The sequence below is a fragment of the Crinia signifera genome, chromosome 2 (genome assembly GCF_055691185.1).
Source record: "Crinia signifera chromosome 2, ASM5569118v1, whole genome shotgun sequence".
NCBI lineage: Eukaryota > Metazoa > Chordata > Amphibia > Anura > Myobatrachidae > Crinia > Crinia signifera.
In genome coordinates, this window is record NC_139218.1 from 247,167,220 (window position 1) to 247,184,397 (window position 17,178).

General features: G+C 41.7%; 1 protein-coding gene across 1 annotated transcript in view; it reads left to right on the top strand.

Moving 5' to 3' along the window:
- Positions 1-13,434, top strand: part of MYH15 (myosin heavy chain 15) — a 64,177-nt gene extending 50,743 nt beyond the window's left edge. Inside the window, exons 35-42 of the mRNA XM_083170789.1 lie at positions 2,625-2,817; positions 3,788-3,991; positions 6,735-6,860; positions 8,913-9,083; positions 11,132-11,236; positions 12,168-12,263; positions 12,505-12,636; positions 13,360-13,434. Coding sequence (XP_083026915.1) covers positions 2,625-2,817; positions 3,788-3,991; positions 6,735-6,860; positions 8,913-9,083; positions 11,132-11,236; positions 12,168-12,263; positions 12,505-12,636; positions 13,360-13,377 — 1,045 coding nt within the window. The 3' untranslated portion in view covers positions 13,378-13,434. The remainder of the gene's footprint in view (positions 1-2,624; positions 2,818-3,787; positions 3,992-6,734; positions 6,861-8,912; positions 9,084-11,131; positions 11,237-12,167; positions 12,264-12,504; positions 12,637-13,359) is intronic.
- Positions 13,435-17,178: the final 3,744 nt, after the last annotated feature.

Here is a 17,178-nt window from a genome sequence, read left to right on the forward strand (position 1 = left end):
TTGTGGTAACAGTGCAGCATCAATCAGGGAACACAAAGGGGGTGGAAAGAGAGGCATAAACATACATCACATACATTTCACATATATCTAGAACAGTTCGAGTTAGTATTTGGTACGTCCAATACGGTTTAGTTGGTGGACAGCTATTGGGAAGAAGCCTTTTGTAGTTCTTGTCGTCTTTGCTGGGATGGACCTAAAACGTCTGCCTGACGGAAGGGGTTCAAACAGGTTGTGGCCAGGGTGTAGCTTGTCCGCCAAGATCTTTCCTGCACGCTTATTGACCCTGGCTAGGTATAGTTCTTGGGCAGTGGGGAGCTCCGCCCCAATGATCTTTTCTGCCATCCTCACCACTCTTTGCAACCTTCGTCTGTCATTCTCGTTTGCTCCTCCGAACCAGATTGTGATCGAGGAGCAAAGGACAGACTCTACTATGGCAGTGTAGAAGATGAGCAGCAGCTCCTGCGGGATGTTGAATTTCTTGAGTTGCCTCAGGAAGAACAACCGCTGCTGAGCCTTCTTGACAGTTGTAATGATGTTGGGACCCCATTTGAGGTCGCAGGAAATCTTTGTTCCTAGGAATTTGAAGGAGTCGACCCTCGACACTACTCTGTCAGATATTATGAGTGGGTGCATGGCATTTGGTTTCCTTCTGAAGTCCACCACCATCTCCACCGTTTTGAGGGGGTTGAGGTCAAGGTTGTTTCCGCTACACCATTTAGTTAGCCGATCCACCTCCCGTCTGTATGCCGACTCGTTTCCATCCATGATTAGGCCGATAACCGTTGTGTCGTCTGCAAATTTTATAATTTTTACTGACTGTTCTGCTGAGGTGCAGTCGTTTGTGTAGAGGGAGAAGAGCAGGGGGGAGAGGACACATCCTTGAGGGGCACCGGTGCTAATTGTGCATGTGTTTGACATGAATGCGCCTGCTTTCACCGCCTGTTTCCTTTCAGTCAGGAAGTCAGTGATCCAGGAGCATGTAGGTTCTGGGACTCCTAGTGAACAGAGTTTTGGCTCCAGGATGTGAGGGATGATAGTGTTGAATGCCGAGCTGAAATCAACAAATAGTATCCTTGCATAGGTGCCTGGACTGTCCAGGTGCTGTAGAATGTGGTGCAGCCCTAGGTTGACTGCATCCTCGACACTTCTGTTTGCTCGGTAGGCAAACTGCAGGGGGTCGAGGTGAGCATTTGTAACAACTCTCAGGTGGTTCAGCACCATACGTTCAAGCACTTTCATGACCACTGATGTTAGTGCAATCGGCCTGTAGTCATTGAGGTCTTTCGCAGTTGAGCTCTTGGGAACCGGGACGATAATTGAGCCTTTGAAGCAGGCATATTAATCTTAACACCAAGTATAAGTGTTAAACACAGCTGCATAAGAAGGATATAGCAGATATAAAGGTACTTGTTTCCTAGCACGGCGCCCATCGTGGGTCATCGCATACCTTAAGTTAAAGTATGCGATGGACCCGACTGACGTGATTTTGGGCTATTATTAGCCTTTTTCCGACAATTAAAAAATCGGGTCCATCGCATGCCATTATAATGCCATGCGATGCGACCGACACGATTTAACATTGAATGCATTGTACTCAATGTTAAATTCCTATGTAAAATCGGGTCCATTGTATGCCATTATAATGGCATACAATGCGACCAATGCGACAGACCCGATTTTATATAGGGAACAATGTTAAATGGGCCAATGTACCCGATTTTTTATTGTATACCCACCCTGATGGGTAATTTGTATGTCAAATGCCCCCCCATTGTTTAAGCCACCCCACGATGAACGCCAACCCAAAGCGTGGCAAGCGGCGGCGGTACGCGTCCTCCGACCTTTTCATACCTCCACTATCCACGTCGGCGTGGAGTTGATTTTATATAGTGTGTTGAGCACAGCGAGCCACCGAGCCCGAAGCGTGGCGAGCGGACACGTAATATCTGTGAAGTAATGCGCGTCCCCTCGCGGGGCTCGCCACGCTTCGGGCTCGGTGGCTCGCCACACTATATAAAATCAACTCCACGCCGACGTGGATAGTGGGGGTATGAAAAGGTCGGAGGACGCGTACTGCTGCCCCACGCGGGCTCGCTGCGCTCGCCACGCTTCGGGTTGGCGTTCATCGTGGGGTGGCGTTAACAATGGGGGGGGGGGATTTGACCTATCAGGGTGGGTATACAATGAAAATTGGGGTCTGGGGGCATTTAACATTGGGCCCAATGTAAAATCGGGTCTCAGGGAACATTTTACATTGGTTCCAATGTAAAAATCGCGTCAATCGCATCGCATGCGATTTGGTTGCATGCGATTTTTTTGGACCTGATGGATACAATTAAAATCGCTGGCACCGTGCTAGGAAACAAGTACTGATATAAATGTCTGGTATCGATCAGAAATATGAAGCAATGGGAGATTCATCTCATATTTGGGATTGATATTCGATATTTACAACTGATATAGGACCTACTGTACTAATTAATACTTGGTGGTAAGATTGATGAATTTGTCCAGGATATACCATACATGAATACAAGTGTTCGCTCTATCGAGCAGTATATAGTGTTACATTTATTGTGAAGCTATATGTGCTACCCTGTTATTAATTATTTGTAAAACATTAGGAGAAACCAACAGCGTATGATTGAATCACTGCAATCTAACCTGGACTCTGAAGCCAAGAGCAGAAATGAGGCAATTAGATTGAAGAAAAAAATGGAAGGAGACCTAAATGAAATGGAAATTCAATTGAGCCATGCAACCCGACAGGCTACAGAGGCAACTAAAGCCATGCGGAACCTACAGTCACAGATCAAGGTATTGATGGAATTGAATGGCAGGTTGTGTGTTCAGTTCAGGCAGGCATTCATCAAGATAAGGATATGGACCATCAAAATATTTTTTTTTATAATTTTTCATAACAAATAATAATTATAATAAAAATATACAGAATAAATGCTTATTGGCTGAGATTAAGGGAGTGGAAATAGTAATTATTACCTATCATATCAGTGGCCTCTCAAATTTATGGATGGTTTTCAGATGCCCAATGAAAGCTAACTAATGCGTTCTGTGTTTCTCACCACATGACACTATGCTCTATATGCTGTATAATATAGCATTGGGTATGTTATGTCTTTAATACAATAGCTCAGTGGTTCCCAAACTTTTTTGGATCAAGGCACACCAGAATACTTTCAGGGCCAAAAGTTTGTAACAGAGAGTTTCAGGTTTTTATTTTTATTTTAAATGAAATAAGTTGCGCTTATATGTCATCCTTAGGTCCAGTTTTATGATGACTCTGAGCAACAGAATTTAATTTTGGTTATCCACATATTTTATAATTGGAGGTCACAAGCACTGATTTTCCTTATTAAATTGACCATAAATAATTTCAATTTTTCTTGTCCACTTTGATAACTATTATTCATGTCCTGACTCTGAATTGCCTTGTACAGTAAGTCATTGTTTTCTTGTTTTTGCTCATTTATGTATTGTTAGGCACTGCTGAACTCTTTTGGTGCCATATAAATAAACAATAATAATAATAATGTTAGTGCCATCTTTCACAAATTCGAAAGACAGTACCCCTTCATTGAAAAAGAGCTATAAAAAACATCTTTGGATCCTTTACCTTTAACTTAAGGAGGATCCAGCCTCCTGGTTACAGTTGTGTCGATCACTTAGTGCCTCTATAAATACACAGTTGTTTTTCAGTTTTGTCTATAATTTCCAGTGACACTTGAGATTGTTTTTTCTATCTTTTAATGCTGTTTGTTGCATTTAGGAGCTGCAAGTCCAACTGGATGATTCAATGCACCTTACTGAGGACCTGAAGGAACAGTCTGCAGTCAATGAGCGGAGGAGCAATCTGCTTCAATCTGAGCTTGAAGAACTGAGAGGGGCATTGGACCAAACAGAACGTGCACGGAAGCTGGCAGAGCAGGAACTCCTAGAAGCTACAGAAAGAGTCAACTTGCTTCATTCACAGGTTTACAATCAGTGTTTTCCTACCAATGCTTTCCCTTGGCTCCAGTCTTAGTCATTAAACTTTTTCAGTAATAATGAGTATTCATACACACTGCATAAATTCATTTGAACACAAACTGTACCTGTTGACTTTCACAGCTTATCTTAAATCACTTGTGTCCACTCTTAAAGAACCTTAGATATTAGACAATTATGATTAGTAGAATGACTGCCATGAAATGTATGTGTAAAAGCAGTGGCGGAACCTGTGAGTGGTTGGCCCAGGGGCAAAATTAATTTGGGCCCCCTCCTCCATTCCAACCCTAGTTCACAGGGGCGGATCCAGGATAAAATGACAGGGGGGGCACCATGCTAAAATAGGGTTTAGGTGGGGGAGGGCCAGTGTTAGTGGTGCCAGTGTATATGCTAAGAGAGCGGCAGAGAGAGGGTGGGAATGGGATTAAAAATAGGCCCTGGCATTTAAAGTACGCAGGCCCACCATGGCAACAAAAGTGAAGGATGTAGTTGTGCGCGCGCCTAAGGCGCGCTCTGGAAAAGGGGGTGTGGCCACTCAACAGGGGGCATGTCCTTGAGTGTAGTGTACAACACCATATACAACTTCTACACATTATGCAACAAAATACTAGACCCCATTATACTTGCCCCTTACACATGATGCCAAATGGAATGAGCCAAAATTCACATAATGCCACACGGATTGTGTCAAAATTCACATAATGCCACACGGATTGAGCCACAATTTACATAATAACACACGGATTGAGCCAAAATTCACATAATGCCAAATGGATTGAGCCAAAATTCACATAATGCCACATGGATTGTGTCAAAATTCACATAATGCCACATGGATTGTGTCAAAATTCACATAATGCAACATGGATTGTGTCAAAATTCACAAAATGCAACATGGATTGTGTCAAAATTCTCAAAATGCCACACGGATTGAGCCAAAATTCACATAATGCCAAATGGATTGAGCCAAAATTCACATAATGCCACATGGATTGTGTCAAAATTCACATAATGCCACACGGATTGAGCCAAAATTCACATAATGCCAAATGGATTGAGCCAAAATTCACATAATGCCATATGGATTGTGTCAAAATTCACATAATGCCACATGGATTGTGTCAAAATTCACATAATACCAAATGGATTGAGCCAAAATTCACATAATGCCTCACGGATTGAGTTAAATTCATAAGATGCCATATGGATTGAGCCAAAATTCACATAATGCCACACGGATTGAGCCAAATTCATAAAATGCCATATGGATTGAGCCAAAATTCACATAATGCCACACGGATTGAGCCAAATTCATAAGATACCATATGGATTGAGCCAAAATTCACATAATGCCACATGGATTGAGCCAAAATTCACATAATGCCACACAAATTGAGCCAAAATTCACATAATGCCACACGGATTGAGACAAAATTCACATAATGCCACACGGATTGAGCCAGAATTCACATAATGCCACACGGATTGAGCCAGAATTCACATAATGCCACACAGATTAAGACAAAATTCACAATAAACTTCATAAACAGGGACAATTGTCCACCAAAGGCGTTATTAAACATTTACACCATAATGTCCATTGCACATTAAGTTACACGGCATGATGTCCATTATGTATTATGCCAAACACCATAATGCCTATTAAAAATTATGCTACATACAGTAAGTGCTACTTATCTACATGCTCATTGCCAAGGGTTCCATGCTCATTGCCAGAGGTTCCATGCTCGTTGCCATGTGGGATTACATGCTCATTGCCAACGGAGAATACATGCTCGTGGTAAATGGGGGACAGCCCCTGCCAGGCAGAAGTGATAGCCACTGACAGTGGCAGAGCCTGGCTGTATTCCGAGCACTGCAGGTCCCAGCTATTCGAAATAATACCCATTTCACACCAGAAAATGCATTCCCAGGTTGGCCCCTTTTACACCAGCCTAGTCTCTGCATTTTCTGGTGTGAGGGGGAGAGAAAACCACCCCCCCCCCCCCTTTAACCAGTTATCTCATTTAACCGGCTATATCTTCGGAACTAACTGACCCATTTACATGAGACAAGTATCATATTGAAGAACTTTTGAGTGGGCTTTGAATGATTTTGGTCCAGTAAAACTGGAATGTTTGGTTCCAGAGTAATCTGCCCTCAAAGAACATGAACAGCCATGAAATTACATTTCAAAAATAAAAAAATCACGCTATATCTCTGGAACCGATTGACCAATATGGACCATCCTGGTATCATATTGAAGGCCCAGCGATTTGGAATTGAATAACATCAATCACAAGCTCCTGTGATGCCAGGGGGGGAACTGGCAGCTGTCGGAACTGGGTGGGGGTCGGAATTGACGGGTCCCATATTATCCTATGGGGAAAAAATGTTACAGCTTTGCCAGGCGATATCTCCGGTTCCCGGGGGGCTAGAGACATGGGGCTGGGCTCGTTGGAAAGCTTTGGTCCTCATATACAAAATTAATGACAGGAGGGGCACGTGCCCGGGTGCCCCCCCCCCTGAATCCGCCACTGCTAGTTCACAATATGCTGCGCACCAGTGGGTGCCAACAGTGGGCCCCTTAATCCTCAGGGGCCCCGGTGCAATGCACCTGCTGCACCAATGGTAGTTCCGCCTCTATGTAAAAGGAATTATCCATCACGTTGTACAACTCACAAACTACTGCACTGGTCCAATACATTTCTGTCTCCATGTCTGCACAGAACACAAGTCTGATCAACCAGAAGAAGAAGTTGGAAAGCGATTTGTCTCATATGCAGAATGAAGTAGAGGAGGCCATTCAGGAATGCCGAAATGCAGAAGATAAAGCCAAGAAAGCCATCACTGATGTGAGTCTAGGCCACATCCAAAACATATATTCCAAGATTGGGGACATATTTTGCATTTTTCATGACCACGTTGCTTGCTTAACAGACTTAGTTCACTGTGATCAGTGTTTACGGATTATGAACACTGACAATGTCTTCATATATGATTATGAGAACTGTATTGTCCTTAATGGTTCAGTAGTAACATACATAAACTACATTTCAGAAATGCAAATGAATCAGGCTTCCTATTAAAATAGAATTTGTTACTTAATGTAATTACTGTCATGTTAGCAGACTATACTTTATATATTCTTCTGTCTCCATCTTTTCTGTACATGTTTCTTTCATATTCAACTTATTTCATAGTGTTAATGCTGAAATCACAATACATCCTATTGAATCATCTAATCCCCACATAAACCCATGTGCTTTGTGGTTGCACTACGTAGTGTATTCTTGATGGGGATAATGAGCCTTATACAGATTACTACACAAAAGTATAATTCTTGCCCATGTGCATGACCTGCTTTAGTAGTAGTAGTAGTAGTACGTTTATTTATAAGGCGCCGCAAAGTGTCCGCAGCGCTGTACATAGCAAACAAAAAAAACAAATTACAAGGTAACATACAGGGTGTGTTGAAAGATACAGTATAAATAGGGGTATAGCTGGTCGAACTAAAATCAGCATCAGTTCAGAAGTAGGTGTCAAAATTGTCAAGGAGACTGAAGATGAAGTAGAGGAAGGGAAGAACAGGACAGGAGCACAGGTGAGGTAATGAGGTAGGGTGAGTACGTGAGGAAGGAGGGCCCTGCTCATAAGAGTTAACATACTAAAAATAGGTGGGTGGACGTACGAAAAACAACAGGATAAGTAGGAACGGAGGGGAACGGAGGCAGGATAGGAGGATCAAAAGAGGTTAGGAGGAGGGAGGCTTTATGTATGTGCAGAACTCCCCCCACCCCTCCCTTAGCCACCGAATGATGGACTTGATGCCGCATTTGGGGTCAGCATCCTGGACTGTTCTACCAAACAGGAATGTGGCGCTCCTGTTTTGTAGGTGATGCCAGGCGCATACTTCCTGGACCTGGAACAGGAGTTCCTACAAAGGTTGCAATGTTAATCTGATTCTGCATCTTTAGATGCTGAACTTGGATCCAGATGCTGACAGGAGGCGTCTATTTGATACAGATGCTTCCCAGCAGAGAATTGTTGTACGATATTGCACAGCCACTTTCTTGCATCTGTGCAATACCCGCCAGATCCGAATATTTGCTATGAATTACTCATTTTACACTTAAAGCTGATTTGTAGACAAATTATTAACACAGCTCAAATAAATGAGGGAAAAATAAAAGCTGAACTACACGAAGGGGTAAATTTAATAAATGTCAGTTTTGCTGGTGTTTTGAAACAGGAACAACCCACTTGAAGATTGACAGCGGGTTTTAAATTGAAAACACAGTATATACACTAGATGTTGGTTTGACCTTCTGAATAGAATATGTGATCAATCCCCATCAGTCCTATCGTGATGCAAAACCAAAATAAAAGAAAGATAAAAATGCCCAACCTGTCATTTAAAAAAAAGCATGCACAGATCACTATTATATTATATTTATATTATCTGCACGATGCTTTCCACAAACACGCCTGCATATATCCCAAAGGCTCCAAAACTGCTTAGGATTCACCTCCCTTGTAATTTCACACAATGGGAGCTTTAGTAAACTGACAGTCGTGATTTATTTTCATATGTACTTGCGTAAATTGAATGTTCATATAAAGGTGATTTGTACCTCTTCTTAAGACAGCTCATTTACAAGTTAGAAGAAATGTTTTATTTTTTGGGTAATTGTCATCAACAATAAATATAAAATTGTTCTTGAATTACTTTTGCTAAAGGAAAAATGCATAATTTTTGTTAGCGGATTTGTCACCTCATATTTTCTGAAATGTTCAGCAAAACTTATTTTACAGACAACAAAGCTTTCCTGATTTGTGGGAACTGCTATATTGCAATCAATCAATGCATATGTTCCGAGGAAAATTACAGTTTATTTACATTTAAGGCTGCCATGATGGCGGAAGAACTAAAGAAAGAACAAGATACCAGTTCTCACTTGGAGAGAATGAAGAAGAATATGGAGCAGACCATTAAAGACCTACAGAAGAGGCTGGACGAAGCAGAGCAGATTGCACTAAAAGGGGGGAAAAAGCAGATTCAAAAGTTGGAGTCCCGGGTACAGTATCTTCGTTACTTGGCACATATTTAGTTAATATATTGCATTTCTGGGAAACATAGATGAATACGCACACAAGGGGGGCACAGACAAAACTGGTTCTACTATAATGTGACTAAGGGGGTTATTCTAGTTCACTCTCAGAGGCAAATTCCTTTTCAAATGGACAAAACCATGTGCACTGCAGGTGGCACAGATGTAATTTGTGTAGAGAGAGTTAGATTTGGGTGGGGTTTTACTTCAAAGTGAGATCTATATTGCAGTGTAAAAGTAAAGTAGTCAGAATTTTCCCTGCACAGAAACAAAATAACTCATCCAAATCTAACTCTCGCTGCACAAGTTACATCTGCCCCTCCTGCAGTGCACATGGTTTTGTCCATTTGAGAAGGAATTTGAGAGTGAATCAGAATAAGGGCCTTAGTCACTTATCAGTATCACCATCCCCTGGGTGAACGGTTCATTTGTGCAGCTTACATAACTCAAATAGGCCTAGAATTTTAATGTAACCCACTCACATCTATTTTTTTTTACAGAGACCAGCAAAAAGAAAACATACAAATAAATCATATACTGGTTAAGCACCTACTAGACTTATGTTACCTTGTATTGCTGTCGCTGACTTCCAGTGGGAAGACCCTGAGTCTAGGCCATAGGACACAATTTACTTTGTACCATAATGGGACCAACACAAAGGGAGATATGTTGAGCGTTCTGAGCGATGTTCGATCGCTCAGAACGCTCAGCAACATTTGCTAGCACTGTGTGTTGAGTGATCGGTCAGGGCCAGTGTTCTCTGGTGAGAACACTGGCCCTGACACAAGCGATTACTAGATTTATCCATCATGCTATCGCTATGGCCCCTACACAAGGAGCGATGTAGGGGCATTTTCTAAGCGATCTAGTGAGGCACAAGGAAAAAAGAGAAAAGTAGGAACAGCGCTGTACTGAATATATAAAAATATTTAATTAAAAATTGCAATTTTACATATTATCACAGTCAATTTAAGACAGACAAGACTTACACACATATAACACAGAGAACTCCCCCTTATATAACTGGTGCTGGTTAGACTTTGTTAGTTCAGTATGCAATTGTGGTTTTCTTGCTCATATACAGAGCCAGTTAGTAGGTTAGTACTGAGTTCAGTCCCCACAGAAATGTGCACATTTAACGTGGTATACCTATTTTGTAATCCTGGGGTCAAGTATGGCTTGTAGGCAATGGTGAATTTCTCCGACCTTTAGCACTAGGTCATATCCGAGCATCAATTATCAGCCCGATGCTATTGGCAGCCTCAGTGTCCCCTCTCAACGCGTTTCTCCGCCTTACAGTCCTTTCAGCGGCTTCCTCCCCAGGATTATAAAATAGGTATACCACGTTAAATGTGCACATTTCTGTGGGGACTGAACTCAGTACTAACCTACTAACTGGCTCTGCATATGAGCAAGAAAACCGCAATTGCATACTGAACTAACAAAGTCTAACCAGCCCCAGTTATATAAGGGGGAGTTCTCTGTGTTATATGTGTGTAAGTCTTGTCTGTCTTAAATTGACTGTGATAATATGTAAAATTGCAATTTTTAATTAAATATTTTTATATATTCAGTACAGCGCTGTTCCTACTTTTCTCTTTTTTCCTTGTGCATATACTGTGAGGGGTTTTGGTAATCCCCCTTAAGGTTCAGCAGCAGTACAGAATATTCAATCAGCGCTCAATATCAGCCTGTGGTGTTTTGTTGATCTAGTGAGGCCCCTAGAAAAACTCCCTAGACTCAGACTCTAACTCATGCACAGAGCACGAGACCGAATCCCACGCATCCTCTCACAGGAACATTGCTAGGAGGTAACTGACATTAACCAGAAAGTGGAAAGTTCACAACAATAAGAACACTCCTTACCTGTAAAATGTGTGATGCACCATTCCAACTGGTGCCTGTAATAATTCTGCCCTGATTTTATAACTATACCTTACAACATCAGTGTAAACAAGTATTAATCTTGAAGTCATTATTCTGTTTTCACTGATAATCCTTTTCCATACCTGTAGGTGCGTGAGTTAGAAAATGAATTGGAAGGAGAGCAACGTCGCAATTCAGACTCATTGAAGGGAGTCCGCAAGTTTGAACGGCGCATCAAGGAACTAACATATCAGGTATTATGGGAAAGTATTAGAAATGAGGCCAGATAGGCCATTGTAATGCTTATTAATGAAATATGAGACACTAATAGAAACTAAGGGGCCCATTTATCATTGATTGCGTTTACAATGCAATCTGGGTGCGACATTAGTGAATGAAACACCTGGCACAGGCAGGAACAGAGGCTCAGAAAGGAGCCCTTATCTGCGATGTGTCAACGGTGGTGACAGGGTTGCTGCTCATGAAGAGTCACGCTGGTCCCCATGCACAGCGGCCATTTGCAGTAGAGGATTCCTGGGGATGCCTGCTGGAACTACAGCTTCAATCTGTTATTGGTACTTTTGACTGCCGGTGGGAATGGAATTGGAGAAGGTATAGAATGGTGATACATAATATTTCTGGCTAACCTCCAAAAATGGGTGTTTTCTTTGAAATAGCCTCCAATTTTACCAACATTGTGACTGCTGACGCATGTAATTAGGATTAGGGTTCATTTTAGGCTAAAATATCAGTCTCGATATTGTGCCTGTTGACATTCCCAACATGTTGATTTTATGTGTTGAGATTCTGAATTTCAGTATATAATATCACACCCCTGAATTTTAGCATACAGTAGAGTCTAGTATTATGAGTAGTGTCCTTTCCACACTGCTGAGCTCTACCTAATGACCACTACACAATTAATAGTGCCAATTATGGCTAGTGAACCATTCTGCCAGTGTCCGGTTATGTGTACAGTACTAAACTCCATGCTGGTAATACACATATATGCTGTTGTTCAAACAGCTGCATAGATTCACTTGCTGGGCCCTATCCAGACTTATCCTCCTTTAGACCTCTCACTCCACCACCAAATAGTCACCAATAACCAGGAACGGACTGACATTTTTCATTCAGGACCATTTAGACATCTCTGCAAAATGCTTTTTTCTTTTATTTCTAAAGGGAGATGAGGATAAGAAAAATCTTAACCGAATGCAAGACTTAATTGATAAGCTACAACTGAAAGTAAAGAGTTACAAGCATCAAGCTGAAGAAACTGTGAGTATATAACCAAATGCATGCACTAGAAGAATACAATAAATACACACACTGTTGGGACAGACTATAGTTTGTTGATGTCAAATGATGCCAATTTCATGGGTTGGCCACATTTGCTCTTGGATATCTTTTATCCCTTTGGCATTTACCTTGGACCAGAATTAGATATGATTTATGCATGCAGATGGGAAAATATACTGTATGTCTCCTTACTTGGTTAATAATCTGCTGCCATAAACAGGAGGAACAAGCCAATCAGTATCTAACAAAATATAAGAAGCTGCAGCATGAACTTGATGATGCCCATGAAAGGGCTGATATTGCTGAATCTCAAGTGAATAAATTAAGGAGCAAAACAAGAGATGGTGGAAAGGTAAGCCGTTACCTGTGTCACATCTGTCCACTTCTTTATCACTTTCCACATGTTGAATACTGCATGTACATTGTATTTTTAGAAGGATCTTTCCATCATCATAATGCATACTTTCCTACCCCCTCCCCCCAGAATGGCCAAGAGGCTCATAAAAATCAGAGCACCCTCCTGGCCCCCTTGGAAGGATAGGCAAGTCTCCTGTTTTTTTTAAGGAGCTGACAACTTAACCAGTAAAGTGGGTGGGCCGAGCAGTGGTCCTGGCCGAATTTTATAAGTGTAGCGATGCCACCTTCAGTGGGAGGCAAGGCTACAGTGATTTGATTGTTGCCATCATGTCCCACCTCTTTCCTTATTTCCCCTTGCCCCCTTTCCTGTTATAGATTGTGGTCACAGAGACATGTGTTTTTATACTTGGAGAGGTGCTGTGAAGAGCAGGCAATTCCCTCCTGTCCACACTTGCAGCCAGAGGCGGAACTACCATTGGTGCAACAGGTGCATTGCACCGGGGCCTCTGAGGACTAAGGGGCCCATTGCTGCCCAGACAAGCAGCTTGTACCCTTGTCACCCACTGGTGCGGGGCCTAAATTATACTTTTGCACCTGGGCCCACCACTCACAAGTTCCGCCACTGCTTGCAGCCCCCCACACCCTCATCCTTAAGTGGACACATGTAAAGTGCTATAAGTCTACTATATTTTTTTCATAGTGTGTATTTTATATATAGGTGCGTGAAGAAGAATAAACAGTCAGACTGTGCTGGACTCAGAAGAATACACTCTCTGAACTGCCACTGCTATCATACAAACTTTGAGAAATAAAACTCATAGAACATTTACTCTGTATTGGTGTTGTCTGTTATTACATTTAAGCACTTCAGAATCAAATCTGTATTAAGAAATGCTTCTGGATATATAGTTGTAGATGGGCAGGCTTTTTCCATAATACATTTTTATTAAGTCAGGTAGAAAAAACAAGTGACTTTTACATCACCAAATCACAATGATACAGAACTGTGCGACAAGAATTAATAAAGTCTCTGAGGAGGTATAACTAAATTGTGCTAGTTCCAGTGGTAGTACTACCGACTTATACTTAAAGAATTAGTATAATGGGAGGGTAAAGGAAGGAAGCAAACCAAAAGGGATTGACGTACGAGACAGATACACAAGGGTATACAGACACGGGGTCAAAGGGTATAGGGAGAGGGGTGTGTTCCAGGTATATCAAGCACATATCAACTATTTTTTTCAAAGAGAAAAGAAAAATACGGCCATCTATTATGCAACTAAGGATGGAAGTATAGTTCATGTTTCGGCTTCATGTTCAGGGGATGACAATATAGATAAATCTGTCTGGTGGTGGACTCCAAGGGGAATGCTCATTCTCTCACTATACTCACTCCACTTGATCCATTTATAATGGGTAGAGTTTGCGAAGGGATTGCATCTATGATCAGCTGTCTCGAATAGATAATGCTTCTATTTATAACATGTTGTTTATCAGGGACCCAAGGTGATTTCCAGGCTTGACCTATCGCAGCTTTAGTAGCTATCAGGATCTGTCCTAAGTCATATGCATCTTTTTGGGAAACGGATAGGGAGTAGTGAAACAAGGCTACCACAGGATCTTTAGGTATATGAAAACCCAGGACCTCTCCCATAAGAATAAATACCCCAGTCCACAATGGGCATACCTTTGGACATTCCCAAAAGATATGTAGTATAGATCCAACATGTCCACATCCCCTCCAGCATAAATTAGAAACTGATGGCCATATCTTGTGCAGCCGTCTGGGGTGAAATATGCTCTATGGCATAGTTTATAGAACATCTCGGAATGGTTGAGACATTTGGATATCTTGAAGCATGAGTGAGATATATAATCCCATTCTTCCACAGTTAAAGTCCTACCTAAATCATTCTCCCATCTAGTTTGGGCCACCAGTTTACCAGATTTAAGCTTACCAATCTGGTAAATGTACCATTTGGAAACACCACCCTTATGGACCTGTGAAGACAATCCTGCTACCATCCTTTTAGGAAAGGAAAGCGCCACATATGGTCCCCCAGAGCTCGAGGTCAGCCAGTGACGCAACTGTAGGTATTTGTAGAAGTCTTGTCTAGGTAAATTAAATTTGTCTATTAGTTCTGTAAAGGGTAAGAGACTACCAGACGGGCAAATCACTTTAAGGGACGTAAGACCTGCTTGATGCCGATGGGCAGGCTTTTACTAAAGCAATTAAAATAATGAACTGCCATTTGCACACCATGAGATGTATGTGCCATTTGGTTTTTTAGAGATTTGGATGCATGCACAAAAATCCCGCCAACTAAGTAAGTGTCAATGTCAACGTCATTTGTTTTACCAATATGCCAATTAGTTTTCCCCTATATCAACGGTAGGCAACTGGCGGACCGTGGTCTAACTCCGGACCACGAAGTACAGGTAACTGGACCTTCTATAGAATATAGATTAGTGCCACAGCACTACAGTAGCATAGCAGTCGTGCTGTAGTGATGCAGAGAGGCCACCGCATCCATCTTTCTTCCTTCACCATGTTGCCAGTAATATACCGATTGGTTACATGAGTCACGTGAGCAGACTGATGCGGCATCCCAGGAAGTGACTGATGTGGAGGCTGAGGCTCTGAGTGCATCCCAGTCCTCTGTGCACCGCAACATGGAGGAGCCCCAAGGACCCAGCAAACACATATAAAGGCACAGGAGATTGACTGAAATCAAGCTACTCAGCAGTGCAGGCTTGTTTAAAAGTTTTAAGCCTCAAGTTTTTATTTTGGTGCTAAAACTTATACTTACATTTTAAGGAATGTATTATAAGTTTTAGCACCAAAATAAAAACTTGTTATTAATTACATTATAGATAATTGATTTTGTGGACCTCGATCAAAATAATTCGAGATATCCGGACTTCATTAAAAATTACTTCACTGCCCCTGCCCTATATTCAACACTAAATCAGTAGTAACCACATAATAGTTTTGCTTCCTTCCCTTAATGTTTACATTAAATGAATTGCAATTTTCAAAATGTAGGATTTCCACCAACCAGCTTCAGATAAATTAACAACAACTACAGTACATTTCATTAATATGCACGTTTTCTCCCAACTAGCCTCAACATTAATTAAAACAATTGCATTTAATATATAGGCCTACTTCACTCCTGCAGCTTTGGCACTAAAAATAAAGTTAAACTGTGTGAGTTGTCTCAATTGTGCAAAAGCACATTTTTAAAATGACTGGGAGTGCTTGCGTTACCCCCACTTCTCATCGGTCTTAAAAATACTGTGCACAGATATGATTGGTGGCTATGACAACAGAAATGTTGGGAGTCATGCACTTACAGTTCCCGCAGGGTTGCTAGCCAGTGTGACTACAATATAGTAACTGTGTGCCTCTCCAGCCACTTCACTCAACGTTCTCTACAGCCTCAAGACCCAACTACATCTCTCTACCCTCATGTCCCCATATCTGTCAAGCCTCGTGCCACCTGTGTTTTTCCTACCTCATACACCCCTGTGTTTTTTCCAGGGATGTGCTGTGAGTGGAGGCAGGGGAGGCAGTGCCTCCCCTGTCATTAATGAGTAACAAAATAAAATAATACAAAGAGAATACAGAAAATACTTATATCATAAGTATATGCTTTATAATATTATAATCATTTTAACCCCCCCTTTTATTTTAAATGGTTGAGAAGGCACCAAGAGTGGTGCCTTCGGCTGACAATGGTAAAGGTGCAGAAACAGGGGGTGGGCAGTGGGCGGGCCCGAGCACCAGGTTGTAAAAGCCCATTCAAAAAAGCTGTATAAGTGGCACCTATTGAAGTGCCTCAGTGACAGGGATGTGCTTTCACAATAATATAACAAATAATAGGTATGTGTACAGACATGAATAATGTAAGTCTGGCCTTTTACAGTGTCATTCTGTCTTTTTCATAAAACCGAAGGGAGCCAGCACTCCCCACAGAGCCCATCGCCACTGGCTCCACCAAGCCTGTGCCTCACCAACCACTAACCCCACCGCACGGCACTGTGTTTTTCCAGCCTCATGCTGTCCGTGTGTCTTTCACATCTGCCCCTCTTCCATCTCTCTCTGGTTCATTCATGAAGAAAGAGAAACAGAATTGTTACTATTCACTATATAGTGCATCAGTCCAATGCAATATACAGTATAGCTTTGTTAAGTAACAAACAAATTTGTGCTTTTGAAATGGTAAAAAATTACACACTTTAATTAGATTTCACAATAATACACTTTACATCGGCCTATATGAATTTTAGTATTACTACAATTTAAAATATTTCTATATATTTAAAAATGTTTATAGGCTGATGTAAAGTTTATAACTGTAGTAGCCCTGATTTACTTCACAAAGCCATAAATTAGAGGATATAGGTCAGCGCTTGTGGGGTAATTTAGACCTGATCGCTGGGTGTCTACTTTTTGTAGCCCAGCAGCCAGTTTGCCGCCACCACACAAAGGCCCTTATTCTGATCGGTGCGGACTTTCCCGAATTCTTTCGGT